The sequence below is a fragment of the Myotis myotis genome, unplaced genomic scaffold (assembly GCF_014108235.1).
Source record: "Myotis myotis isolate mMyoMyo1 unplaced genomic scaffold, mMyoMyo1.p scaffold_m19_p_22, whole genome shotgun sequence".
Classification (NCBI taxonomy): domain Eukaryota; kingdom Metazoa; phylum Chordata; class Mammalia; order Chiroptera; family Vespertilionidae; genus Myotis; species Myotis myotis.
Window position 1 is genome coordinate 175,547 of NW_023416327.1, and position 25,411 is coordinate 200,957.

Sequence of the window (25,411 nt, forward strand, 5' to 3'; positions counted from 1 at the left end):
GCGTGGCTTCGCGCTCGGCCCGGGTCGGGGCGTTTCGGCTTCCGCCGCGCGTTCCCCCTGCAGCCCAGCCCGGACCCTGGACCCCGAGCCTCGCGCAGCCCCGGGCGCGATGGACCCCGCGCTGGCGGCGCAGACGAGCGAGGCGGTGGCGGAGAAGATGCTGGGGTACCGGCGAGACGCGTCGGGCTGGAAGACATGCCGGGAAGGCGTGAGTTGGCGGGAGGGAGGGTCCTGGGAGTGCCCCCTGGTGCTGGGGTCCACTAGGCCCGCCGGCTCCTCCTCTCCCTGCTGCTTTGCGTGCTCCCAGCCCTGGCGCTGGATTGAGGAGACCGGGCGGGGGTGGCAGGAGGGGACGGGGGAAGAGGGAGGGCGGAAGAAGAGGGAGGCGTTTCCCTAAACACAAATACTGGGTCATTGTGCTTGCAAAGAGGTATCTGCCCATTCCTGGGTGACCTTGTTCCAGGTCACCTGACTGGAGCTGTCCATCACGGTGTGAGCCCCTCCCTCCCTCTGCGTTCCCAGGAGGGTGTCCTGGCGCAGTTCCTTTTTCTTTTCTTTTTTTAAAATATATTTTATTGATTTTTTACAGAGAGGAAGGGAGAAGGAGAGGGAGAGAGAGTTAGGAACAGTGATCAGCTGCCTCCTGCTGGGGATGTGCCCGCAACCAAGGGACATGCCCTTGGCCGGAATCGAACCTGGGACCCTTGAGTCCGCAGGCCGACGCTCTATCCACTGAGCCACACCGGTTCGGGCGGGGCGCAGTTTCTTACCTGGCACTTCTGATGTTTAACGCAAGGGCCTCAACTGTTCCAGGAAATGAAATGGTGGCTTTTAAGGTGGTTTTAAAAGCGCTCAGAGCTCCTGGGGTCCGCCTGTTAGGACCCTCTCTCCATCCTGCCCAGCCTCAGCCCCCCTAACCCTGGGAGCACCCCATCTCCTCAGGCTCCCAGCCCCTCACCACCTCTCCTCGCTCTGAATCCTGCGGTTCTTTGCCTTTTGACAGAACGGAGTTACAGTTTCCTGGAGGCCATCCGTGGAATTCCCAGGGAACTTGTAAGTGCTCGCTGCTCGCCGCCCGTCAGGGCGCCGCACCTCCTGGGGACTCTCGGGGTTCCTTCCTAGCAGATGCCAGTCAGCCCTGGCCCGTGTGGCTCAGTGGATAGAGCGTCGGCCTGTGGACTGAAGGGTCCTGGGTTCGAATCTGGCCAAGGGCACATGCCCGAGGTTTCGGGCTCGATCCCCAGTGTGGGGCATGCAGGAGGCAGCCGATCAGTGATTCTCTCTCATCACTGATGCTTTTTATAAAATATATTTATTTATATATTTTTTAATATATTTTTTATTTTTTTACAGAGAGGAAGGGAGAGGGTTAGTTAGAAACATCGATGAGAGAGAAACATGGATCAGCTGCCTTCTGCACGCCCCCTCCTGGGGATGTGCCCGCAACCAAGGCACATGCCCTTGACCGGGACTCGAACCTGGGACCCTTCAGTCCGCAGGCCGATGCTCTATCCACTGAGCCACACCGGTTAGGGCTATTTATATATTTTTTGTTAATCCTCAGCCAAGGATATATTTCCATCGATTTTTACGTAGGGAGAGTAGAAGAGAGAGGGAGAGACAGAGAGAAACATCGATGTGAGAGAGACACACCGATGGGTTGCCTCCTGCACACGCCCGGACCAGGGCCCCGGCCGGGGAGAGGCCTGCAACCGAGGTACATGCCCTTGACTGGAATCGAACCCAGGACCCTTTGGTCCACAGGCCGACACGCTACCCATTGAGCCACACCAGCCAGGGCTCATCATTGATGTTTCTCTCTCTCCCCCTCTCCCTTCCTCTCTGAAATCAATAAAAATATGTTAAAAAGACAAAAAAAAAAAAAAAAAAAGGTGCCAGTCGGCCCAGCACCCAGCATGGACTCGCCAGCTCTCTCCAGAACCCCCCTCCCTCTTCTACTAACTCATTCCCAGCAGCTACGTCCCCGGGAACACGCGGCCCACGTCTGTCTGCAGGCCTGCGGGCGGGCGGGCGGGGCTGGTGGCTCAGCCCGCTTCCCCGCAAGGCTGGCCGGAGTGGAGATGGACATGGCCCCGGTCCTCCTGGGCTAGATGGGCTGATGGGGGCCGCCCCGCTCAGCCCCCTGTCTGCGCCGCAGGTACCGAGGGGAAGGCGTGGTGGACGCGGCCCCGCGGGACGTGTGGGCCTTTGTGAAGCCGCTGCCGGGGAGCCTGCGGGAGACGTGGGACGAGAACGTGAGCAGCTTTGAAGTGATCGAGAGCATCACCGACGTGAGTCTCCCCGGACCCCGCCCGGGAGGACCTGCCCGGCCCGCTGGAGGGGCTGGTGGCACCTTGTGGCAAGTGTGGGGGAGACTCTGCAGCCCCCGCCCCAGTGTCCACCGGGCAGGAGGCAGGTGACCCCGGAGCTCAGAGAGCAGTGGAGGCTGACGGAGGCTGTGAGGGCGGGAGGCAGGGACTGGACGTGACCGTGGGCTGCCGTGTGAATTGTCCCCCCAAACCCCACACCGCCCCCCCATGGGGCCACAGTGTCGGGGTTCCCTGCCAGCGTCCGGCTCGGCCAGGGGCAGCTCCTGGGTGACAGTGGCTCCCTTGGTGGGTCACTAGGCCAGCCCCACTGGTTAGAACTTTCTGGAAATATTCCCTGTCACTGTTCAGTAGTGGCGGCCAGCCCACGTGGCCCGAGAGCATTTGAAGGGAAGAGAATTGTTTATTTGTTTCCGTGACTGTCCGTGTAAATTTGTTTTATTTGTTTTTTAATATATTGTTGATGTCAGAGACAAAGGGAGAGGGAGAGAGAGACACGTCAATGAAGTAAGAGAATCATGGGTCGGCTGCCTCCCGCACGCCCCCCACTGGGGATCGAGCCCGCAACCTGGGCCTGTGACCGGGAATCGAACCCCGACCTCCTGGTTCCTAGGTGGATGCTCACCCACGGAGCCACGCCGGCCGGGCTCATTTTTAACATGTAACACGCCTGGCAGTTTGGAACAAAACAGGACGTCATGCTTTTAGCTGCACCTAAATCCCATGATGCTGTTGCCAGCATCCGCTCCAACAAACTCCTTGTTCAGAAATGGTACCTGCGAGTCTCTTACCAGGAACCTCAATTCCCGTTCCAAGCAGCCCATGCATTTATCCTGATCATTTATCCTTTTTAAAATATATATATATATATTTTTTTTATTGATTTTTTTACAGAGAGGGAGAGGGATAGAGAGTTAGAAACATCGATCAGCCGCCTCCTGCACACCCCCTACTGGGGATGTGCCCGCAACCAAGGTACATGCCCTTGACCGGAATCGAACCCGAGACCCTTCAGTCCGCAGGCCGGCGCTCTATCCACTGAGCCACACCGGCCAGGGCTGAAACTAAATATTTAAAACTCACCGGCTCCCTGTAACCACAAGCCTGCGTGGTGAGCAGCTGTGGCTCGCGCTGCGTTGGTCAGTGGCTAACAGCTCAGCCTTGGCTCCGCAGAACCTGTGCGTCACCAGGACTGCCACGCCCTCGGCCGCCATGAAGCTCATCTCCCCGAGGGACTTCGTGGACCTGGCGCTGGCCACGGAGCTCGAGGACGGGACCCTCATCTCCAGCGGTGAGCGACCGACAGGCCGGGCCCGGGACTGGGGGGCGGCCTGGGCTGCTGCTGCTCCCACCCACTCCACAAGGAAGCTGGTGGTCGTCCTGCCCCCAGGGCACCCAGCCCTGCCCTGTAGGGTGGGGGCAGGAGCCACGGCCATCAGAGACAGGACGGTCCAAGGCCGATGTTTTATGGTCTTATTTTATTATTGTTTCGTTAAGCCTCGCCCGAGGATATTTGTCCATTGATTTTTAAAGAGAGAGGAAGAGAGAGGGAGAGGGAGAGAGAAACATCCATGATGAGAGAGAATCATGGATCGGCTGCCTCCTGCACGCCCCACACTGGGGATCGAGCCCGCAACCGGGGCATGTGGCCTGAGCGGGAATCGAACCCGGGACCCTTCCGTCTGCAGGCCGACGCTCTATCCACTGAGCCACACCGGCCAGGGCTGATACGTTTCTTGCTCTCCTTGCTGGGTTGGCGGGGGAAGCTGTGTGGGAAGGGCCAGTGGGTGGGGCCGCGGGGGCTCAGGACCTCGGAGCAGGTCCCTGGCTGCCTCCTCGGGCCCTAGGTTGAGGTGCACACTGTGGGGCCCCACCGTCTGCCGCGGCGGCTCACGGCCCTGCGCCCTGTCTTCCAGCTGCCAACCTGGAGCACCCGCTGTGCCCCCCAAGGCCGGGCTACGTGAGGGGACGGAACCACCCCTGTGGCTGCTTCTGCGAACCTGTGCCAGGGTGAGGGCGGGCTTCTGGGCCGGGGGACTGGGAGGAGGGACAGACAGGAGGGACAGACGGAGGGACAGGGAGGAGGGACGGAGGAGGGGACAGCAGCTCGAGCGGGATTCTGCTCACAGCCACCCAGCCCCGCCCTGTCCCCTCAGTGATGTGCGCGGAGGACTGGACACAGGAGAGGCTGTGGGAGCGTTATTCTCCGCGTACAAGTGGGGACCCTCCCTCTGGTCCAGGCATCTGGTCCCATGGAGCAGATGAGAGCTGAGGCCCAGGGAGGGTCAGGGATGTGTGCGGTCCTCTCCGTGTCCTCTGAGCCCCGCCCCCCAGCCTGGGACCCCTGTCCCACAGGACGCCTCTGAGTGCACCCACTATGCGTCCCCCAGAGCCCAGCCCGGTGGAGTGGTCCTTGCTCTCACAGGGGGTGGCCAGTTTGCACCAAGTGGTTCTGGGTAATAACCTGAAGTCACTGGGTCAGGCTGACAGCCGGCAGGTGGGTCAGAGGCCCTGAGTGGGGTGGGGTGCGTCCTGGGAGCTGCGGAGGCTGTTGGGTAGAGTGGGGGTGGAGGAGGTGGGGGTCTGGGCCTCGAGTAGCAGAGGCCACACTGTAGGGCCTGGGGCCCTGTGAGGACTGGGCGCCAAAGAGGAGGCCACTGTGGGCTCAATGCTGTGATCGATCGAGGACAGGCGGTCAGAGAGCAGTCAGCAGTTCTCTCAGCGGTCCGCACACTTTGTCGGCAAACATTCACTGACCTTAGAGGCCTGGGTTTGATTCTGGGCGCTCTGCTCTGTTCCACGGGTCTGCGTGTCTGTGTTTAGGCCAGGGCCAGGCTGTGAGATGACCCAGGGCTCGTGGTGGTTGAGGTCAGGCAGCGAGGCTCCTCCAGCTCTGTTCCACGGGTCTGCGTGTCTGTTTAGGCCAGGGCCAGGCTGTGAGATGACCCAGGGCTCGTGGTGGTTGAGATCAGGCAGCGAGGCTCCTCCAGCTCTGTTCTTCTTTCTCAAGATTGCTGTGGCTCTTCGGGCCCTTTTGTGGTTCCTATAAACTTTTTTTGGAGTATTTGTTCTAATTCGGTGAAATATGCCGTTGGTTATCTTGATAGGAACCGTGTTGAATCTGTGGATTGCTTTGGATCGTGTGGACGTTTTAATGATGCTAATTCTTCCCATCCATGAACATGGTATGCACTTCCATCCATGAACATGGTATACACTTCCCACCCATGAACATGGTATGCACTTCCCACCCATGAACATGGTATGCACTTCCCACCCATGAGCATGGTAGGCACTTCCCATCCATGAACATGGTATGCACTTCCCACCCATGAACATGGTATGTACTTCCCGCCTATGAACATGGTAGGCACTTCCCATCCATGAACATGGCATGCACTTCCATCCATGAACATGGTATGCACTTCCATCCATGAACATGGTATGCACTTCCCACCCATGAACATGGTATGCACTTCCCATCCATGAACATGGCATGCACTTCCATCCATGAACATGGTATGCACTTCCATCCATGAACATGGTATGCACTTCCCATCCATGAACATGGCATGCACTTCCATCCATGAACATGGTATGCACTTCCCATCCATGAACATGGTATGCACTTCCCATCCATGAACATGGTATGCACTTCCATTTATTTGTATCTTCTTCAATATCTCACAGTTTCCCGAGTCCAGGTCTTTACCTCTCTGGTTAAGTTTATTAGCAGGTATTTTATTCTTTTTGATGCCGTTGTAAATGTGACTGTTTTCTTCGTTGGTTATTGGTGTGTAAAAAAAACATTATACTCGTAAATATTTTTCAGGGCTTTAGAGTTTTTGTCCATGTAGATCAAGCATGTCAAACTTGCAGCCAGCGGGCCACACCCACGAGTTTGACATGCTTGATGTAGATTATAACCATCAGTATTTACTGTGTTTGGAGGTAAAAATGGGAAATTTTTAGAATGTTTTAAAGTAACAAATTACATATTAAATATTTTTATGAAAAATCACGATATTTTTCTAAACAACCACCAAAAACAGTGGAAGGAGTGGCAGTGATTCACATTTGCCCGTCTCCGGACCGCCGGGCATAAGGGAAGCCCATGTCTGCTCCTGCGCCCGGGGTGTTGTGATGCCAACCGCCCGTCCTGTGGCCTGGAGCACACGCTACCTTCGTGGGTGAATGAGAGTGAAAATGGTTTTGACCTTCAGATGCCCTTGAAAGGGTGTCAGGAGCCCCCAGGTCCCCCAGACAGAGTGCGTGCCCTGTTTCCGGAGCAGGAGGTGAAGGACCTTCCGGCTGGGGATGAGCCGCTCCCTGTGGCCACTGGTGTGACCCTGGCACCTGCCCCGAGCACAGCGCCCCCTGCGCACAGCAGGTCCAGGGCCCAGGGCAGTGCCATCGCCGTCCAACCACGCCAGGGGCGGCTCCCTGCCTGCCCCACCTGCGGGCGCCTTGGCGGACGCCTCACCCAGCTGTGCTGTCGCCTCCCAGGGAGCCCGGCAAGACCAGGGTGGTCACCTTCTTCCAGACGGACCTGAGCGGGCTCCTCCCGCAGCGCGTGGTGGACGGCTTCTTCCCCCGCAGCATGGCCGGCTTCTACACCAACCTCCGGAGCGCAGTGAGGTCAGCAGTGCCCTCTCGTGCCCACGCTGCTCTGTCTGTGGCCTCCCCCCACCCCCCGTGTGTCCCCCGTACACTCCCTGCATGCCCCCCGCATGTCCCCTGTGCCTCCCCGCGTGCCCCCTGTCCCCCCGTGTACCCCCGTACACCCCCTGCATGCCCCACACCCCCGTGTGCCCCCGTACACCCCCTATGTGCCCCCCACATGCCCCCATCCCCCTGCGTGCCCCCCGAAACCCCCACATGCCCCCAGTGCCCCCATGGGCCCCCTTACAGCCTCTGCCTGCCCCATACCCCCCACCCCGCGTGCCTCCCCTACACTCCCCGTGTGCCCCTGTCACCCTGCCTCATGTCTCCCGTCCCCCCCATGTCCCCCCGTCCCCCCGCGTGACCCTGTCCGCCCCACAGCTGGGACCCCGGGCCTGGTGCGCTTATGCCGCCACAGCAGCTCCGCAGTTTGGTGTGATGGGCAGTATTTTCCAAAAACAGCCCAGCAACCGCCCCCTCCCTCCCACCCGCAGGCTGGTGCCAGCGCACGCAGAGGGCGCAGAGGCCGCGGGGCCCATCCAGTGACGAGGCGCACGGACCGGGTGGCCCGCCGGGGGACGCCCGCCTGTGGCACCCAGCACCTGTGGGGAGAGGCCCCGCGAGGTCGGCCGCCAGCCCCGTGAGCAAGAGCTGCCACTGGGGTCCCGCCGGTGCCCGTGAGCGGCCCTCCAGCCCGCCCGCCGCCGGGGGCCGTGGGGGTGGCTCGTCACGGCGCCGCCTGGGGACAGCAGGACAGCAGGACAGGGCTCGGCGGCAGGTGCAATACACCCCACTTTATTCCAGCGCGGTGTCCGCGTCGGCTCTGTGCATCGTCCGTTTCATCAGCCGCCGCGCGCCGCGGCCTCGCCTTCCGGGACCTGGTGCTGGGCCGTCCCTGCAGGTCCGAGCCCCGGCCGAGGCCGAGCCCTGGGCGGGCTGAGTGACCCTGAGAATCGTGTGCTGCGGCTCCGGCGTCCACGCGGCCTACGGGTTTCCAGGGCTTGGGGTCCCCTGGGGCCGCGGGCTCTTCCTCCGGATGAGGACGGGGACCGGCCCGTCGGGCAAGGCCTTGATGAGGCTCCAGGCCTCAAAGCGCGTGAGGCCCTGCGCGGCCGCGCCCGCCAGCTGTAGCACCTCGTCCCCCGGCTGCACGCTCTCAGGTCCTGAGGCCGCCCCTGGGGAGGGAGAGGGAGGCGTGGGCTCAGGGGACGGGACGGGACAGGCACCTCCTCCCGCCCGCGGCTGCGGGGACGGAGGGACGGCTGGAGGGAAGGAGGGACGGAGGGACGCAGGCGCACCTGTGAAAACCCGGTTGACGGTGAGGGGCCTGTCCCCTTGCAGCGAGCCCCGCCCGCCTTCCAGGCTGAAGCCCAGCCCCGCAGGCGTCTTCTCCAGCGTCAGCGTCAGCGTCACCATGGCGACCGCGGCCTCCGTTGCTGGGGGAGACGGTTGTTAGGGACGCTCGCCCTTGGCCACGCGCCCTTTGCTGACCTGTGCGTGCTGGCCACACGGCCCAGCAGCCCCAGGCCCGGCCAGTGCCCCCCGTGCCCAGCGGGGGACTTACCGGGGTCTGCGGGGATGTCACTGGCCGCGGCGGCCGGGGTGGCAGCCCCCGGGGAGGAGCGCAGGGCGGGTACGGCCTCCGCTGTGGGTGCCGGCCGCCGGGTGACCACCACGGCCTGCCGGGGGTCCCGCGCCTGGCGCAGGATGGCCAGCGCGTCGCTGTGCGTGGCCCCCTTGAGGGACTTGCCGTTGATGGACAGCACCTCGTCGCCCTTCTGGATGGTGCCCTCCTGGGCGGCCAGCCCGCTGGGAAACACCCTGTGGACCTGGGGGCAGAGGTCAGGGCTCCAGCCTCCTGCGTCAGCCCAGGGTCTCGCCGGGGGTCGGAGCGCGTCGCCAACGTGGGGGTCTCGGGTGTGTCCGAGGCCAGCATCCCCCCCACTCAGAGCAGCCCGTCCTCCCCGCCCGTCTCAGCCTCTGATTGCAGCGGCTTCGGCCCCCAGGGGCCACCACCGTCCAGTCGGCGTCCCGCTCCCGTGGCAGCACCAGGACGCAGCACCTGCGGGACCTGCCTTCCCGGGGCCTCCCGCCAGGTGCCTGACCCACGTCACCGCGGCAGGTCCCCGTCCCGGCTGCACGGCTGCCCTCAGGCCCCGAGGTCACCGGTCACCAGGCCCGGTGTCAGGGCTCCAGAGGGAGGCCGAGGCCCTGGGACTGGGTGTCCTTGGGCGATCACGCTCCCCGCCCGCGTGGGAGACCTTTGTTAAGTGAGGGTCCCGCTGAGGCTGGAGTTGGTCACACGCAGGATGGGAACTGAGCTCCTAGGAAGGGCGGCCACCCGCCCTGAGGCCCCCCCACCCCCACCCCCCCCACCCCTGCCTACCGCCCCTCATCCCAGCACAGGCCGCGGGGCCACTCTCTTGGTCCCTGCCCCCCTCTCCCTCACCCTGACCCTCTGCCTTCCTGGTCCCTGCCCCCTGCCCTCCAGGTCCCTACCCCCTGTCCCTCACTGTGACCCCCTGCCCTCCAGGTCCCTGTCCCCTGCCCCTCACTGTGACCCCCTGCCCTCCAGGTCCCCGCCCCCTGCCCCTCACTGTGACCCCCTGCCCTCCAGGTCCCCGCCTCCTGCCCCTCACCCTGACCCCCTGCCCTCCAGGTCCCTGCCCCCTGCCCCCTGCCCCCACCCCCACTCACCGTGACCTCCTTGCTCTCCAGGTCCGCGCCCCCCGCCAGGCTGAAGCCCAGGCCGGCGCCCTCCTCCTTGTGCAGGATGGTGACGTGGATGCTCTCCAGCTGCTGCGGGGAGAAGCGCGGGACTCGGTCCGAGCTGCTCCGGGGAAGCCGCTTCCCCCCACCCCCCACCCCCCTCCCCCTGCCCCATGTGGGGCGCGGCAGGAGCACCGCGGGGCCCAGCCGAGCCCCCACCCCAGCACCTGCGCCCAGCCCCCGAGCTGCCCGCTCATGGCACCTCCCAGCCTGCCCCGCTGTGGGCCTGGGGTCCCCGCGGGTCACTTCTAAAAGCCAGACGGGCCCCGGGGAGACCCGGAGGCTCCCGCGCCAGTTCCCACGGGGCCCCGCGGGGAAGGCAGGCCCCGGGCGACCGGGTGCTTCGCGCTCGGAAAGGAGAAGCCAGAAGCCAGGCGGTTCCGGTTTCATGGTGTTTGGAGGCTAATGTCTCCAGAGACCAACCTGCGACCCGATCGATGCACCTGCAGGGCACGTGGCTCCCCGGCCACCAGGTGGCGCCCCGGAGCCCCAGCGAGGACGCCGGCAGGGCCCCCGCAGCCCCTGGCTCTGACCTCTGACTCGGAGTCCCCAGGCCTTGCTGCACCCCCCCCCCAACCCCCCAGCCCAGCCTCCCAGCAGTCCCCCCTGGTGCAGAGGCCCTGGGCGAGGGAACCCCAGGCTCCTGACCTGGGATGCAGCTCTCACCCCGGCTGGAGGGTCCCCCCAGGCAGCCCCGGGGTGCACCCACCGCCACCCACCAGGGCCCCAGCCGCCCCCCCACACACACACACACCCTGGGCTGGCGCCTGGCCCCGCGGCCACTGGTGATCAGAAAGCGCGTGGGAAGTGGGACTTGCAGGGGCGGAAGCGCGCGTGCAGCTTGGCCACCCTGGGAGGCCCCGCGGGGTGCAGGGGAGGCCCCATGGGAGCTCGCGCGCTGCTCCCCGGCAGCATCTCCTTGAGATACGCCGGGGGGATGGGGTGCTGGGACAGGAAGTGGCCCCCGCGGAGCGAGAGCAGGCCCTGCAGCCGGAGCCTCGCCTCTGCTCAGGGATCAAGCCAGAGACTGAGCTTAGCACGAGCTGCACCCCAAGCCCAACCCTCCCCCGTGGAGGCCTCGCTGCGGGTCCGGGACGCTGTCCCTCCCACGGGCTCAGCTGCCTCCCTGGGGGCCTCGGAGGCGACGCGCTGTCCCCCCGACGTGAGCCCACCTTCAGCGTGGCCGCGTCCAGCTCCTTCACCTCCTCGATGAACTTCCTCAGCTCCTCGGCGCTGAGCAGGGACAGGACCGCCTGGCCGGGCGCGGGGGCGCAGGCCTCGGCCTCCGCGGGCTCCCCGAGGCCCTCCGTGTACTCCCTCAGCTCCGAGAGGCTGCAGGGGGAGCGGCGGCGGGGTCAGGGCTGCCCCCAGGCCAGGCAGGCCGGGCGCGGAGCGCTGTGCAGGTGCGCGTCCCGTTGCCCATGGCAACAAGCCTGTGGGCCGGGACGGACACCTTCCCCAGGATGGCGAGGTGGGGGCCCGGATGGCAGGCGACTTGTGGGCCCACAGCTGTGCCAGGTGAGGTCCCCCGCGGCCCCACCTGAGCCGGCCATCAGGGGTCAGCTCACTCGCTCAGGGGTGCCCCCAGCTGGCCATCAGGGGTCAGCTCACTCCCTACAGGGGTGCCCCCAGCTGGCCATCAGGGGTCAGCTCACTCGCTCAGGGGTGCCCCCAGCTGGCCATCAGGGGTCAGCTCACTCCCTACAGGGGTGCCCCCACCTGGCCATCAGGGGTCAGCTCACTCGCTCAGGGGTGCCCCCACCTGGCCATCAGGGGTCAGCTCACTCGCTCAGGGGTGCCCCCAGCTGGCCATCAGGGGTGGCTCACTCGCTCAGGGGTGCCCCCAGCTGGCCATCAGGGGTGGCTCACTCCCTACAGGGGGTGCCCGCGAGCCAGCAGCCGGCTCTCCTGGTCTGTGGGACTCATGTACGCCTCTAGCGATGTCTCGATGTCTCGTAGCTTCACTCTGTTTTGCGTGAAGCTGGTCCTAGTCCTGGGGGATCAGCCCTCTGGTTGGCAGGACTGTGGGGGGCCGCCCCCAGCACACCCCACAGCAGAGCAGCTTCTCGGCCCCCCAGAGCGGGACCCTGGGTGGCAGGGGTCCCCCCAGGCCCGGGGCGGGTCTAGTCCCCCCAGGGCGGGCCCTGCACAGGCTGCTGTCTGCAGAGGCTGGGCCTGAAGGGCGCCGTGCGGGGAGGGGAGAATAGAGGAAACTGGGGAACGCAGAGTCCCCAGAAGGAGGGAGGAGTGAATGGGGGTGCCCAGGGCACCGCTGGGGCCGCAGGACTCTGGGGCAAGTGTCGCCACTTCCTCATGTGACCAGGGAGGAATCGGGGAGCCCCGGAGGGACTTGCGTGAGGCCAACGAGGGGGGGGGGGTCATGACCTCCTGTCGGGGGAAGGAGCCCCTGTCCAGGGCCAGCAGGAACCCCAAGGGGGCACCCCTGGCGCCGCGTGTGCGTCCCTGAGGGGGGCGTCCCAGCTCACCTTCACCCCTCCCAGCCCAGCGCTGGGCACGCCTCCTCGGCAGGGAGGCTGAGCTGCCCCTCCCTCGCACGCACGCTCAAACACACACACGAATGCACACACATGCGTATACACGCAGTTGCGGGCACATGCATGCTCATACACACATGTATGCATGTGTGCAGTCATATGCACTACATGCACACGCATACACACGCGTACGTGCACACAGGTGCACTCGTGTGCATGCATACGTGCACACACATGCAGCCATGCACACAGACAAGAGGAGGGCAGGCCGCCCTGAGGGGAGCCGGGGCGCCCTTACTTGAGGGAGAACCCCGAGTCGGTGCTGCTAGCGGCCGCGTCTGGACCGGGCGAGGACGCTGCCGACCCCGCGTCCCGGGGGCTGCCGGGGGCGGGCCCGCCGGAGAGCGCGGCCGAGGCCGGGAGGCACAGCAGGGAGCGCATGACGGCCGAGGACACGTGGCTGCTGAGGGCGTAGAGCGGGCCCGTCCGGTCGTCCGCCGGCGGCACGTCCAGCGACCGCGTGCGGGTCAGCGGGAAGCTGCGGGCGCGCTGGCCGGGCGCCTTGAGCCCCGAGCCCGGGGGCCCGGCCATTGGCGCGGGCAGCAGCCGGGGCAGGGGGTCCGGGGAGGGGGCTTTCTCTCGGGGCGGCGGCTCCGGGGGCGGGGTCCCCAGTGCACCCCCCTCGCCGGCCTCCGTGGTCGCGTGGGGACCAGGGCGCGGCTCCTCCTGCTGCGGCCGTGGCTGCTCCGCGGCGGGGGGCGCCCCTCGCCCCCAGGGGCCAGGACCCCCCCGAACTTCTTGCTTCCCGGACGGCTCCGAGCGGGGGGGCTGCAGGCTGGGTCTCAGGGCGGCTTTGGGGGGCAGCGGGGAGGAGCCGAAGGTCTCGAAGGAGCTGATTTTCTGGCGGATGGAGCCCGAGGCCGGGGCGGGCAGCCCGGAGGGCTTCCTGGAGGCGGCGACCGGCGATTCGCCAGGGTCCGGGCCGCGAGGCCGCAGCCCCTTCAGGCTCTGGCGGAACCAGGCCGGTTTGGGGGCCACGGGGGGGCCCCTCTTCACGGCGCCGCCGTCGGCGGGCGGGTGCCCTCGGGGGGCGCCGTGGCTGGTGTCCGGCTTCGGGGGGCCGCCCTCCGCGGGGCCCGGCGTCCCGTCCACGGCGAGGCCGGGGGGCTGGAGGGCGAGGCTGTGGCTCTCGCTCATGATGGGGCTGAACAGGCTCCGGATGCAGCCGGAGATGCGCACCCACGGGTCCTCGGGGCCGCCGTCCACGCGCGCCGGCCGCTGCAGCCCGGTCACTGCGGACAGACACAGGCGGGGTTGGCGTTGCACCGGCCGAGGGGCCCTCCTGAGGCCTGGTTTCGGGGTGCAGGGCGTGGGGGAGGGGCGGGCAGGAGGCTCGCCCCGGTGGAGGGACCAGCGTTCCGAGGGCAGGGCCGGGTGGAGGCCTCGCCGGTCAGGGTGCGACCCCGTGGTCCTGCCCCCCCAACCCAGGACACGACCCCAACTTGCTCCTTCTAAGGCACCAGGTCTGCAAGGCGCATCCCAGGTCCGCCCGGCTCAGCGGGCGGTGAACACCCTCCTGGACCTGCCCACCCGGCCTGTGCATGGGCCTCCCGCCTGCTAGCCACGTGCTGGCCGGCCTTCCTCCCCTCGCACCCAGAGACAAACTGATCCCCCACGCAGACACCCCGGATCCCCCACGCAGACACTCAGGATCCCCCACGCAGACACCCTGGATCACCCATGCAGACACTGCAGCCTCACCCACTCAGACACCCCGGATCCCCCACACAGACACCCAGGATCCCCCACGCAGACACTGCAGCCTCACCCACTCAGACACCCTGGATCACCCACACAGACATCCCAGATCCCCCACACAGACACCCCCTATCACCCACACAGACACCCCGGATCCCCCCACAGACACCCCCTATCACCCACACAGACACCCCCTATCACCCACACAGACACCCCCTATCACCCACACAGACACCCCGGATCCCCCCACAGACACCCAGGATCACCCACGCAGACACCCCGGATCCCCCCACAGACACCCAGGATCACCCACGCAGACACCCCGGATCCCCCACAGACACCCAGGATCACCCACACAGACACCCCGGATCCCCCCACAGACACCCAGGATCACCCACGCAGACACTGCAGCCTCACCCACACAGACATCCCAGATCCCCCACACAGACACCCCCTATCACCCACACAGACACCCAGGATCCCCCCACAGACACCCAGGATCACCCCACAGACACCCAGGATCACCCACGCAGACACCCCGGATCACCCACGCAGACACCCCGGATCACCCACACAAACACCCCGGATCCCCCACACAGACACTGCAGCCTCACCCACTCAGACACCCTGGATCACCCACACATACACCCCCTATCACCCACACAGACACCCAGGATCCCCCACGCAGACACTGCAGCCTCACCCACTCAGACACCCCGGATCCCTCACACAGACACCCCGGATCACCCCACAGACACCCCGGATCACCCACACAGACACCCCGGATCACCCACACAGACACCCCGGATCACCGCACAGACAGGAGGCTCCCATCCCAACAGCACCCTCGTTCCCGCTGCCTCAACGCGATGGCTCCTGACCCTCCACCAGCCCGCCTTCCGCCATCGCCAGATGCAAGACATGGATCCCCAGGTCAGACTAGGGTCCCACCTTCCGTGGCCTCTGCACGGCCCTTCTCCTGGGGGCCCGCAGTCCTACCTGGGCTGCCGCCTCTGCCCCCCGGCTCGGCCGCCTCGGGGGACGCCGGCTGCAGGCCGCCCTCGGGTCCCGGGCAGCAGGCGAGGGCAGGGGGGGCTCCGGCCCCCGGGACTTCCCGCGGTGGCAGCGGTGGCAGCAGCTGGCTGGCTTCCTGTGGCGTAAACAGGAAGCGAGACTGTGTCAAAACGGTGGCCTCCGTGTGCGACAGGCAAGCGCCGTGTCGGGCAGGAGGCGGGCGAGGGGGGGCCTCGGTGAGAAGTCGGCAGCTCCCGGCCCGAGAACAGGGCCCCGGGTGCTGTGCGGGCCCCGGTCCTCACGCCTCATCCCTGCGGGCATCCGGAACACGGCCTCCGGTTGTATCGGGGTGTTTTGTGTTATTTTTATAGAAAACAAAGGTAGTCACTTTTAACTTAGAAAAAGATGCCCTATTTTTAAAAAAATATTTTTATTGATCTCAGACAGGAAGGGAGAGGGAGAGAAAGAGAAAGATCCATGATGAGAGAGAATCATGGATCGGCTGCCTCCTGCACGCCCCCCACTGGGGATCGAGCCCGCAACCCGGGCATGAGCCCTGGACTGGGAATCGAACCCAGGACCCTTCAGTTTGCGGGCGGATGCTCTATCCACTGAGCCACACCTCTCAGGCCCGAATTGGTCTTTAAACAAACATCCTAGTAGCAGAAGCAACAGGGGACGCTCTGCCCTGGGGGAGCCTGCAGCCGGGCGACTTGGAAATGAACACACGACTCCCACACAAACACGTGCAGGTTGTCTGAGCAGAGGCGAGGCAGCCACGTGGGGCGGGAGGGCCGACGCACCCGGGTGGCCACACGCGCACGTGATCGTGGGTAAAGCAGGTGTTTGGCCGGATTCCATGAATGAAGCTCCGTGGCCTTCAGTTACTGCTAAGTCCTCCTTTGGTTGACGATCTCACAAACACTTTCCGCCAAGAAATACTGTCCTTGGAATCCAAAATGGGGCCCCTTTCCTGCCACCCCATGAGCTACACGTGACCTACTGTTGTTAGGCTTTGTGTCTGCGTTGCTGTGGTCCATGGAGGCCAGCGGTTCTCAACCTTCCTAGCGCCGCGACCCTTTAATATGGTTCCTCATGCTGTGGCGACCCCCAATCTCATTGCTACACATTGAACATCATGAAAGCATAGCGATTCACCACAAAAACAAGCTGTAATGATAGATGTGTTTTCCGATGGTCTTAGGCGCCCCCTGTGAAAGGGTCGTTCAACCCCCAAAGGGGTCGCGACCCACAGGTTGAGAACCGCTGATAGGCCAAGCCTGTCACACTCGTGAAATAAACGAGGCATGCGGCCCGCGGGCCGCGAGTTTGACATGCTTGGTGTAGGGTAGGCGGTCAGCAGGGTTGGTGGGCGATGTGTATCGGGATTACCGGTTACAGAGCAGCCTCCTCGATGGGGCCTAAATCACCACCAGCTCAGCCCTGGCCGGTGTGGCTCAGTGGATAGAGCGTCGGCCTGCAGACTGAAGGGTCCCGGGTTCGATTCCGGTCAAGGGCATGTACCTTGGTTGCGGGCACATCCCCATTGGGGGGTGTGCAGGAGGCAGCTGATCGATGTTTCTCTCTCATCGATGTTTCTGGCTCTCTATCTCTCTCCCTTCCTCTCTGTAAAAAATCAATAAAATATATTTAAAAAAAAAAGTCAGGGCCTCTGCCCGCCGGCGAGTGTCCACGGGGAAGGCCATGCTGTCAGGATTCCACGGGGTGAAGGGACGCGGGGCAGCACCGTCAGTGTTCGTCTGGTTGAGATTATGTTGGGATCGTGTGTGATGTAGACCGATGGCTGGCAGCGATGTCAGGTAGGAGTGGAGGACGGAAGTACAGTGTTTAGGGCAAGCATGTCAAACTCGCGGCCTGCGTACGGCCACAACGAATATTTTTGCAGCCCAGCCAATATAACGGTACTTAAGGAACGTTTTAATAAAAATTTCGTGACTTAATTTTTACACTATCCTATTATACGTAACCCTATGTAATAAAACCCTAATACGCAAATCGACCGAACAGCAGAACAACCCATCGCTCTAACGCGTACTGACCACCAGGGGGCCGACGCTCAATGCAGGCGCTGCCCCTGGTGGTCAGTGGGCTCCCACGGGGGGGAGCACCACTCAGCCAGAAGCCGGGCTCACGGCTGGTGAGCTCAGTGGCGGTGTTGGGAGCCCCTCCCGCCTCCGCTGCAGGTGGGTGGTAAGGAGCCAGGGGTCACAGACTGCGAGAGGGATGTCTGACTGCCGGCTTAGGTCACAGGCCAGGCCAAGGGACCCCATCTGTGCACGAATCCATGCACTGGGCCCCTAGTTATTAATAACAAACTACAACGTTCGCTAACGACTGATGACTGTCATCGTGTTGCATTCGCGTCCCTCACACGCCTCACGCGCAGGCGCACCGTCTCTCCCCACTGATTCCGGCAGTGAAGGTTCTAGCAGCCGGTGGCCACGTCCTCAGTCTGGGACTGACCTGCTTGGTGTGCAAAACAGGAAATACATTGCTTCCGGAGAACGAGAGAAATGGGTTTATTGGCGTAACGCTTATCCATTTGTGCAGGGACTCAGTGTCTGGTGAGTTCATGTCCAAGAAAAAAAGATTAATTTTTACTAAAATGTTCTGTTACGTTATGTTAATGGTGACTCATTTATCTCAGCCCTTTGCATTCAGCACGGCTCCATCGAAAGAAACCTACGTTTCTATGAAAACGGAAGCTTTTGTCTTTTTGCGGCCACGTCCACGCAAACCGTGTTCATCTGGCCCGTGTTGGCCTCTGACCGTGACATGCTTGGTTTAGAGGTGCAGTGGGGGTGCTTGGGGCAGCGAGAGGAGAGCAGGGTGTAGGTCCCACAACAGAAACGTCAGAGGATCTAAGGAAACGTATGCTTACGCGGCCGGGCCAGACCCACGCTTCCTGTGTCATTCCTGACTGTGACCACATACTGACCGGTGCAGCGGGCCTTGACTTACGAGTTTAATTCGTTCGGAGACCGAGCTCGTTAAGGAGCTCGTTAACTCAAATTACTCTGTCAACTCAATGCAAAAAATCGGCGGAGAGACAGCTGGTTTCTCAAAAAACTCGTTAGTCGGGGCACTCGTAAGTCAAGGCCCCGCTGTACTGAGGCCGGTGGGGCAGGAATGAGTGCTGGCATTTTCATTGCATTTATAGCGCGGACAGCGTTCGCCAACCCTAAGGTTTCAGGTGTAAAAATTCAGCAGGACCCCTCCCCCCCCAGCCTCTCCCCGCCCCCCGCCATCAGGTCAGGGCAGAGGCCGGAGGCGGCCCTGCAGTGACCAGCGCCCCGAGGGGAGGAGGGACACGGGGTGAGGGGCCGGAGCCCGTGTCTAGGAAATGCGGGTCCAGCAGCCGGCAAATCAGACGTGGCGGTGGGTGTGAGGCTCCCTTCACGGGGAATCAGCGGGCAAAGGTATGAGAGCTTCCGGGAGGCCCGCTTCCGTGGGCGCGGGTGGGCGTGGGTGGGCGCGGGTGGGCGCGGGTGGGCGTGGGTGGATTCGGGTAAGTTCGGGTAGATTCGGGTGAGTTCGAGTGGATTCGCGTGAGCTCGGGTGGATTCGGGTGAGCTCGGGTGGGCGCGGGTGGGCTCCGGTGGATTCGGGTGAGCTCGGATGGATTCGGGTGAGCTCGGGTGGGCTCGGGTGGATTCGGGTGAGTTTGGGTGGATTCGGGTAAGCTCGGGTAGATTCGGGTGAGTTCGGGTGGATTTGGGTGAGTTCGGGTGGATTCGCGTGAGCTCGGGTGGGCTCGGGTGAGCTCGGGTGGGCTCGGGTGGGCGCAGGTGGGCATGGGTGCGCCCCACTCTGCGGAAACTGCTGCACCCCCCGTGGCCCCATGCTCACCCATCAGCCCTCACCTCACGCTGCCGTCTTCCCAAGCCCCTCAAACTCGGGGAGCTTTGGGCTCCCCCAAACCTACCTGGCATAGGGGCCAGCGCCTCCCATCGCGCGCCAGGCCGGAAGGCGAACCAGCCCGCGGGGCCGGCCGCCTCCTCTCGGGGCAGCGCGTGGGGCCGCCTCCAGGGGCCACTCACCGGGGCGGGGGCCGGGCGCTCCGGGCTCGGGCTGGGCGGCCGGTCGCTGTCGCCCTGGAAGTGTTTCCGGGGCGGGGGCTTGGGCTTGGAGGCCGTGGGCTTCCGCACCAGGATCTCCCAGGACTTCTTCGTCCGCAGGGGCGGGGGCGGCTCCCGGGCCTCGGGCAGGGGCGGGCTCTCCCGGGGGGACCCCCGGGGGCTGTCGGCGCGGCCCCCCAGGTCCCAGGGCGGCGGGGCCCCGCGGCGGGGGCTGCCCCCGGGGGACCCCGACATGCAGCTGCTGTCGCTGCTGGAGCGCACCATGGGCTTCGGGGCGCGGCGCTGGGGGGGCGCCGAGCTCTTGCCAGGCTCCCGCTCCGCCGAGGGCCGCCCGTGCCAGCTGCTCTCCAGCCGCTTGGCGCCTGCGTGCGGGGCAGAGAGGCCGAGCTGAGCCAGCCGGCAGCCGGGCACCGCCAGCACCCCGCCCTGCACCCAGTACCCCGCCCTGCACCCAGTACCCCCTCCCACAGCCAGCACCCCTGCAGGGCCAGTACCCCGCCCTGAGACCAGCACCCTGCCCAGCACCCCGCCCTGCACCCAGTACCCCGACCCACAGCCAGCACCCCCCCCCATGGGCAGCACTCCACCCCACAGCCAGCACCCCGCCCTGAGACCAGCACCCTGCCCTGCAGCCAGCACCCCTGCATGGCCAGCACCCCGCCCCTTGGCCAGTACCCCTCCCCCACGGACAGCATCCCGCCTGCGGCCAGTGCAGCTCAGTGGATAGAGCGTCAGCCTACAGACTGAAGGGTCCCAGGTTCGATTCCCGGTCAGGGCACAGGCCTGGATTGCGGACTCCATCCCCAGCGTGGGGCGTGCAGGAATCAGCCGATCCATGAGTCTCTCTCATCATTGAGGTTTCTCTCTCTCTCTCTCTCTCTCTCTCTCTCTCTCTCTCTCTTTCTCTCTCTCTCCCTTCCTCTCTGAAATCAATAAAGATATATTTAAAAATAAATAAAAAATAAAAGTCCCAACTCCCTTACCTTCCAGGCTCCACTGGGGCCGCTCCTTGCCAAACCGGAGGCCCTTGGCAGCCTGGGCCACGGCAGCTTTGAGCTGCTGCTCCGAGACCTAAGGAAATGCCAGGCACTCGCTGAAACAAACCGCAGGGGCCCGCGCCAAGCTCCCGGCCAGTCCCGGCTCCCCCCGCCCCTCCTCCGGCCCGGGTTCCGCTCTTTCCTGCCTCCCATGTTGCAGATCACTGGGAGCTGGTGAGTCCCATCCCTGGCGCTCCTGGGTGGCTTGGCTCCCAGGCACCTTCCAGGCAAAGTCCATGCCTACCCTAGCGGGGCCCTCCGGCTCTGCCTCCCTGCCCGCTGCCAACTCCAGGCCACGCAACACCTCCCAGCTCACCGGGGTCTCTCTCATCCATTCTCGCCATCACACCCGAGAGTGTCAACTCTCGGAACCAAACACCTTTGGCTCCAGGCCCGCTGCATCCACTTCTATTGCCCTCCCCTCAACTCCTGCTGAAGAATGACAGCAGTGGCCCTGGCTGGTGTGGCTCAATGGGTAGAGCCTCGCCCTGTGGACTGAAGGGTCCCAGGGTCTATTCCCGATCAAGGGCACAGGCCTAGGTTGCGGGCTGGGTCCCCAGTAGGGGGTGTGCAGGGGGCAGCCGATCCATGATTCCCTCTCATCATTGATGCTTCTATCTCTCCCTCCCTCCCGTCCTCTCTGAAATCAATAAAAATATATTTTAAAAATTTTCATTGTGTGTACACAGCACTATTTTTTAACATCAATTTAGAATGCTTTATTTTTTTAAGATATATTTTTATTGATTTCAGAGAGGAAGGGAGAAGGAGAGGGAGAGAGATAGGAGCATCTATGGTGAGAGAGAAGCATGGATCAGCTGCCTCCTGCACGCCCCACACTGGGGATCATGCTGGCAACCCGGGCCTGTGCCCTGACCTCCTGGTTGATAGGTCAATGCTCAACACTCAACCACTGAGCCACACCACCTGGGCTCACCCTTATTCTTTACATTTGCTTCAAGTGTTTGTTTGGGGAGACTTATCTGAGACTTGTCTCTGGTCTCCTATTTGGCTGACAGATAAACAGTATTTCTCTTACTTCACAGGTGAATTTTACCAAACATCCAAAGAACTCACACCATCCTTCTCAAGCTAGTCCAGAAGATTCAAGAGGAAGGAAAACTTCCAAGCTCATTTTATGAGGCCAGCATTATCCTGATCCCAAAACCAGATAAAGACATGACAAAGAAAGAGAATTACAGGCCAGTCTCCCTGGTGAACATAAAGGGTGTCCCAAAATTCACGCAAGGTTTGAATTCTGCGTGAGCATTAACAACAACAAAAATAAATAAAAGCCTAATTTGACTTGGTTTATTGAATCAGATTCTAATATCTGTTGCCCTTTGATTTCAATCCCTTCGATTGGATAAGCATCACCAAGTACCAATGATGGCCCAGGAGCAGGGACAATGAAGACCAATGAGGACCATGGCTTTGCGTCTGTGCCAGCAAAGCCGTGGAGGCCATTTACCCGAAGTGCTATTCCATACATAACCCTAGACTGTATACTTTATGGATCAATAAAAAATTTACAATTTTTAATTATAAACCTGTGTTTTCTATCAAAATTACTTCTTGCATAAATTTTGGGACATGCTTTTAGATGCTAAAATCCTCAACAAAATATTAGCAACCCGGATGCAGCAATACATGACAAAGATCATACACCACGACCACGTGGGACTTATTCCTGGGACACAAGCGTGGTTTGACATCTACAGAGCAATGAATGTGTCAATCAAAGACTCATATAAACAAAATAAAGAATGAAAGTCACATGACCATGTCCATCGATGCAGAATAAGCATTAGACAAAGCACAACACCCATTTTTGATAAAAACTCTCAGCACAGTGGGACTAGAGGAAACACAACATAAGAAAGGCCATATATGACAAACCCACAGCCAACATCTTACTCAATGTGCAAAAACCAAAACCATTTCCCCTAAGAACAGGAACAAGACAGGATGTCCGCTTTCACCACGCTTGTTCACAATAGTACTGGATGTCTTAGCCACAATGATGAGACAAGAAAAAAACAAAAAAACAGAAAACTTATCCAAAAAGGAAAAGAGAAAGTAAAACTGTCATTACTCGCCGATGGCATGACACTGTAGGTAGAGAACCCTAAAGACTCGACCAAAACACTACTAGAACCGATCAATGAATTCAGTAAAGTAGCAGGCTAGACAATAAACCCACAGAAGTCAGTTGCATTTTTATTCACCAATAATGAACTATCAGAAAGGGGAACTAAGGAAACAATTCCATTTACAATCACACACACACACACACACACAAAACACACCTCAGAATAAATTGAACCGAGGATGTAAAAGACCTGTGCTCGGAAAATTATAAGACTCTGAAGAAGAAACCCAGAAAGCTACAACCAAGTGGAAGTGTATACCATGTTCATGGATGGAAGAGCATACCATATTCATGGATGTAAATGTATACCATGTTCATGGATGGAAGAGTATACCATATTCATGGATGTAAATGTATACCATGTTCATGGATGGAAGAGTATACCATATTCATGGATGTAAATGTATACCATGTTCATGGATGGGAAGAATTAACATCATTAAAACGTCCATACGACCCAAAGCAATCTATAGAGTCAACATAATTCCTATCAAGATACCAATGGCACACTTCACAGAACTAGAACAAATATTCCACAAATTTACATGGAACCAAAAAAGACCCCCAAATAGCTACAGCGATCTTGAGAAAGAAGAACAAAGTTGGAGGGATCACGCTGCTTGATATCAGACTATACTACAAGGTTATAGCAATCAAAACAGGCTGGTACTGGCATAAAAAAGACATATAGATCATTGGACCAGAATAAACCTGCGCCTTTAGGTTAATTAGCATTTAACACAGGAGGCAAGAGCATACAGTGGGGTAAAAACAGCCTATTTAACCAAGGGTGTTGGGAAAATTAGGTACGTGCCAAAAAACGAGGCTAGCCCACCTTCTAACACCACATAAAAGAATGAATTCAAAATGGATCAAAGACTTCAGTATAAGACTCAAAACCATAAAAATCCTAAGGAAACAGAGGCAGTAAAATCTCAGACATCTCTCATAGCAATATTTTTTCTCGTCTATCTATCTCCTCAGGCAAGATAAACCAAAGAAAAAAATAAACAAATCGGACGACATCAAAATAGAAAGGTTTTGCACAGCCAAGGTATCCATCAAGACAGCCTACTGAGTGGGAGAATGTATTCGCCAACAACACATCCAATCAGGGGTTAATATCCAAAATGCATAAAAACGGATAGCCCCGGCCAGTGTGGCTCGGTGGACAGAGCGTCGGCCTGTGGACTGAAGGGTCCCAGGTTTGATTCCCGGTCAAGGGCACAGGCCTGGGTTGCGGGCTCGATCCCCAGTGGAGGGCGTGCAGGAGGCAGACGATCCATGACTCTCTCTCATCATTGATGTTTCTCTCTCTCTCCCTCTCCCTTCCTCTCTGAAATCAATAAAAATATATTTAAAAATAAAAAAATAAAAAGAACATATAAAACTCAAGACCAAAAAGGCGGACAACCCAAATGAAAAATGGGCAGAGGACCTGACTCGACGCTTCCCCCAAAGAGACACACAGGTGGCCAAGAGTCACATGAAAAGATGCTCCACGTCACTGATCATCCGAGAGATGCAAATTAAGCCACAGCGAGGGACCACCTCACGCCTGTCAGAATGGCTTCCATCAACAAATCAATAAGTGCCAAGTGCTGGTGAGGATGCAGAGAAAAGGGGTCCCTGTGTACAGCTGGTGGGGATACAGATGGGTGCAGCCACTGTGGGAAAGTGTGGAGTTCCGTGGCACCCCGGCCTGGGGGACAGAACGCTCTCTCTCATCCCCTATCGGGGCCTGGCCAATGGTTTCCTTCCCCGGGGCCTGTCCGCCAGCTGCAGGAGCTGCCCTGACACCACCTGTCTGCCCCCGATGCCACCTGCCCCTGTATCTAGAGCTGGTGGGTGAGCCTCGCTGTGGCCTTGGTCCCGTTCTAAGAACCGAGGCAGAAACCCAGCAGTTCTCGCTCTGATTTCAGCGCTAACCGAGTGAGACGCCCCATGCGTGGGGTTACCTGCGGGTCCGGGTGTCGGCTGACAAGGATGGGGACGGGCCCGGGCTCACAGTGGCTCAGGACCGCGTACACGTCGTTGAGCGTCATGCAGGTCACGGGGGCCTCATTGATCTCCACGATCTCATCGCCACACCTGCGGGGGCACCAGCGGGGCCCCGGGGAAGACAGCATGGAGTTAACTCCAAAAATTTAAAAGACAACTGCCTTAGGGCAGCGATGCCACTTCTGGGAGTACATCCGAAGAATCCCGAAACACGGACTCGAAAGAATGTACGCAGCCCCGTGTTCACTGCAGCATTATTGACAACTAGAGGCTCGGTGCACCAAATCCGTGCACTCAGGGGCGGAGGGGGGTGTCCCTCAGCCTGGAATGCGAGAGGGCGCAGGCCAGGCCGAGGGACCCCACCAGTGCACAATCAGGGCCAGAGAGGGACTGCAGGAGGCTGGCCAGCCAAAGAGGGACTGCAGGAGGGCTCCAGGGCATGTCCGGCCCCTCTCACTCAGTCCCGATTGGCCGGACCCCAGCTGCAAGCTAACCTACCGGTTGGAGCATCTGCCCCCTGGTGGTCAGTGCACGTCATAGCGACTGGTTGAGCGGCCTTAGCATATCATTAGCATATTTTGCTTTGATTGATTGAATGGCCAACCGGACGACTGGACACTTAGCATATTAGGCTTTTATTATATAGGCTAGCCGAGATCTGGAAGCACCCCAGGTGCCCATCAGTAGTCGAGCGGATAAAAGCGCCCTGGGACATCTACACCGTGGAATACTACGCGGCTGTGACAAAGGAAGAGATCTCACTTTCTTCGACAGCACGGAGGGACCCGGAGAGCGTGACGCTCAGTGCAATAAGCCGGTCGGAGAAAGACAAGTGCCCTGTGATTTCACGTCTATGTGGAATCTAAATAAACAGGCAAACGCAACAGAAACGGACTCATAGAGATGGGGAACAGACTGACAGGCGTCCAGGGGAGGGGTGGCAGGACGGGATGAAAGAGGGGAAGGGATTAAGCAAACAAACAAACAAAAACTCACCAACGCAGACTCCAGCAGGGTGATGCCCAGAGGGGGCGGGGGCAGGGGAGGTAGAAGCAGGAAAGGGGGGGACCAATGGTGACGGAAGGACACTTGGGGC

At 61.0% G+C, this 25,411-nt stretch overlaps 2 protein-coding genes across 3 annotated transcripts in view; one reads left to right on the forward strand and one right to left on the reverse strand.

Annotated features, from left to right (window-relative positions):
- STARD5 (StAR related lipid transfer domain containing 5) lies at positions 1–7,792 on the forward strand. Its single transcript, XM_036355417.1, has 7 exons — positions 1–208; positions 1,004–1,053; positions 2,159–2,291; positions 3,501–3,618; positions 4,244–4,337; positions 6,834–6,965; positions 7,484–7,792. Exons 1-7 carry the CDS (start codon positions 110–112, stop codon positions 7,533–7,535), a joined length of 678 nt encoding a protein of 225 aa, XP_036211310.1. The 5' UTR covers positions 1–109; the 3' UTR covers positions 7,536–7,792.
- IL16 (interleukin 16) overlaps positions 7,764–25,411 on the reverse strand; it is a 72,979-nt gene continuing 55,331 nt past the window's right edge. The window contains exons 10-19 of one of the 2 annotated variants that reach the window (XM_036355416.1): positions 24,273–24,405; positions 20,109–20,196; positions 19,087–19,487; positions 15,011–15,161; positions 12,552–13,545; positions 10,931–11,090; positions 9,687–9,785; positions 8,554–8,818; positions 8,288–8,425; positions 7,764–8,164 (exon numbers count right to left, since the gene is read on the reverse strand). In XM_036355416.1, coding sequence (XP_036211309.1) covers positions 7,974–8,164; positions 8,288–8,425; positions 8,554–8,818; positions 9,687–9,785; positions 10,931–11,090; positions 12,552–13,545; positions 15,011–15,161; positions 19,087–19,487; positions 20,109–20,196; positions 24,273–24,405 — 2,620 coding nt within the window. In that variant the 3' untranslated portion in view covers positions 7,764–7,973. Of the gene's footprint in view, positions 8,165–8,287; positions 8,426–8,553; positions 8,819–9,686; positions 9,789–10,930; positions 11,091–12,551; positions 13,546–15,010; positions 15,162–19,086; positions 19,488–20,108; positions 20,197–24,272; positions 24,406–25,411 lie in introns of both variants that reach the window. The other variant, XM_036355415.1, reaches the window with a different exon arrangement.

What these genes read in the sequence shown, in the direction of transcription:
- STARD5 (XM_036355417.1), top strand. Translation starts at nt 110, where the DNA reads ATGGACCCCGCGCTGGCGGCGCAGACGAGCGAGGCGGTGGCGGAGAAG. An exon ending in GTGGAATTCCCAGGGAACTT is followed by an intron (nt 1,054 to 2,158) that starts GTAAGTGCTCGC and finishes TCTGCGCCGCAG; the next exon opens with GTACCGAGGGGAAGGCGTGG. An exon ending in TGATCGAGAGCATCACCGAC is followed by an intron (nt 2,292 to 3,500) that starts GTGAGTCTCCCC and finishes TTGGCTCCGCAG; the next exon opens with AACCTGTGCGTCACCAGGAC.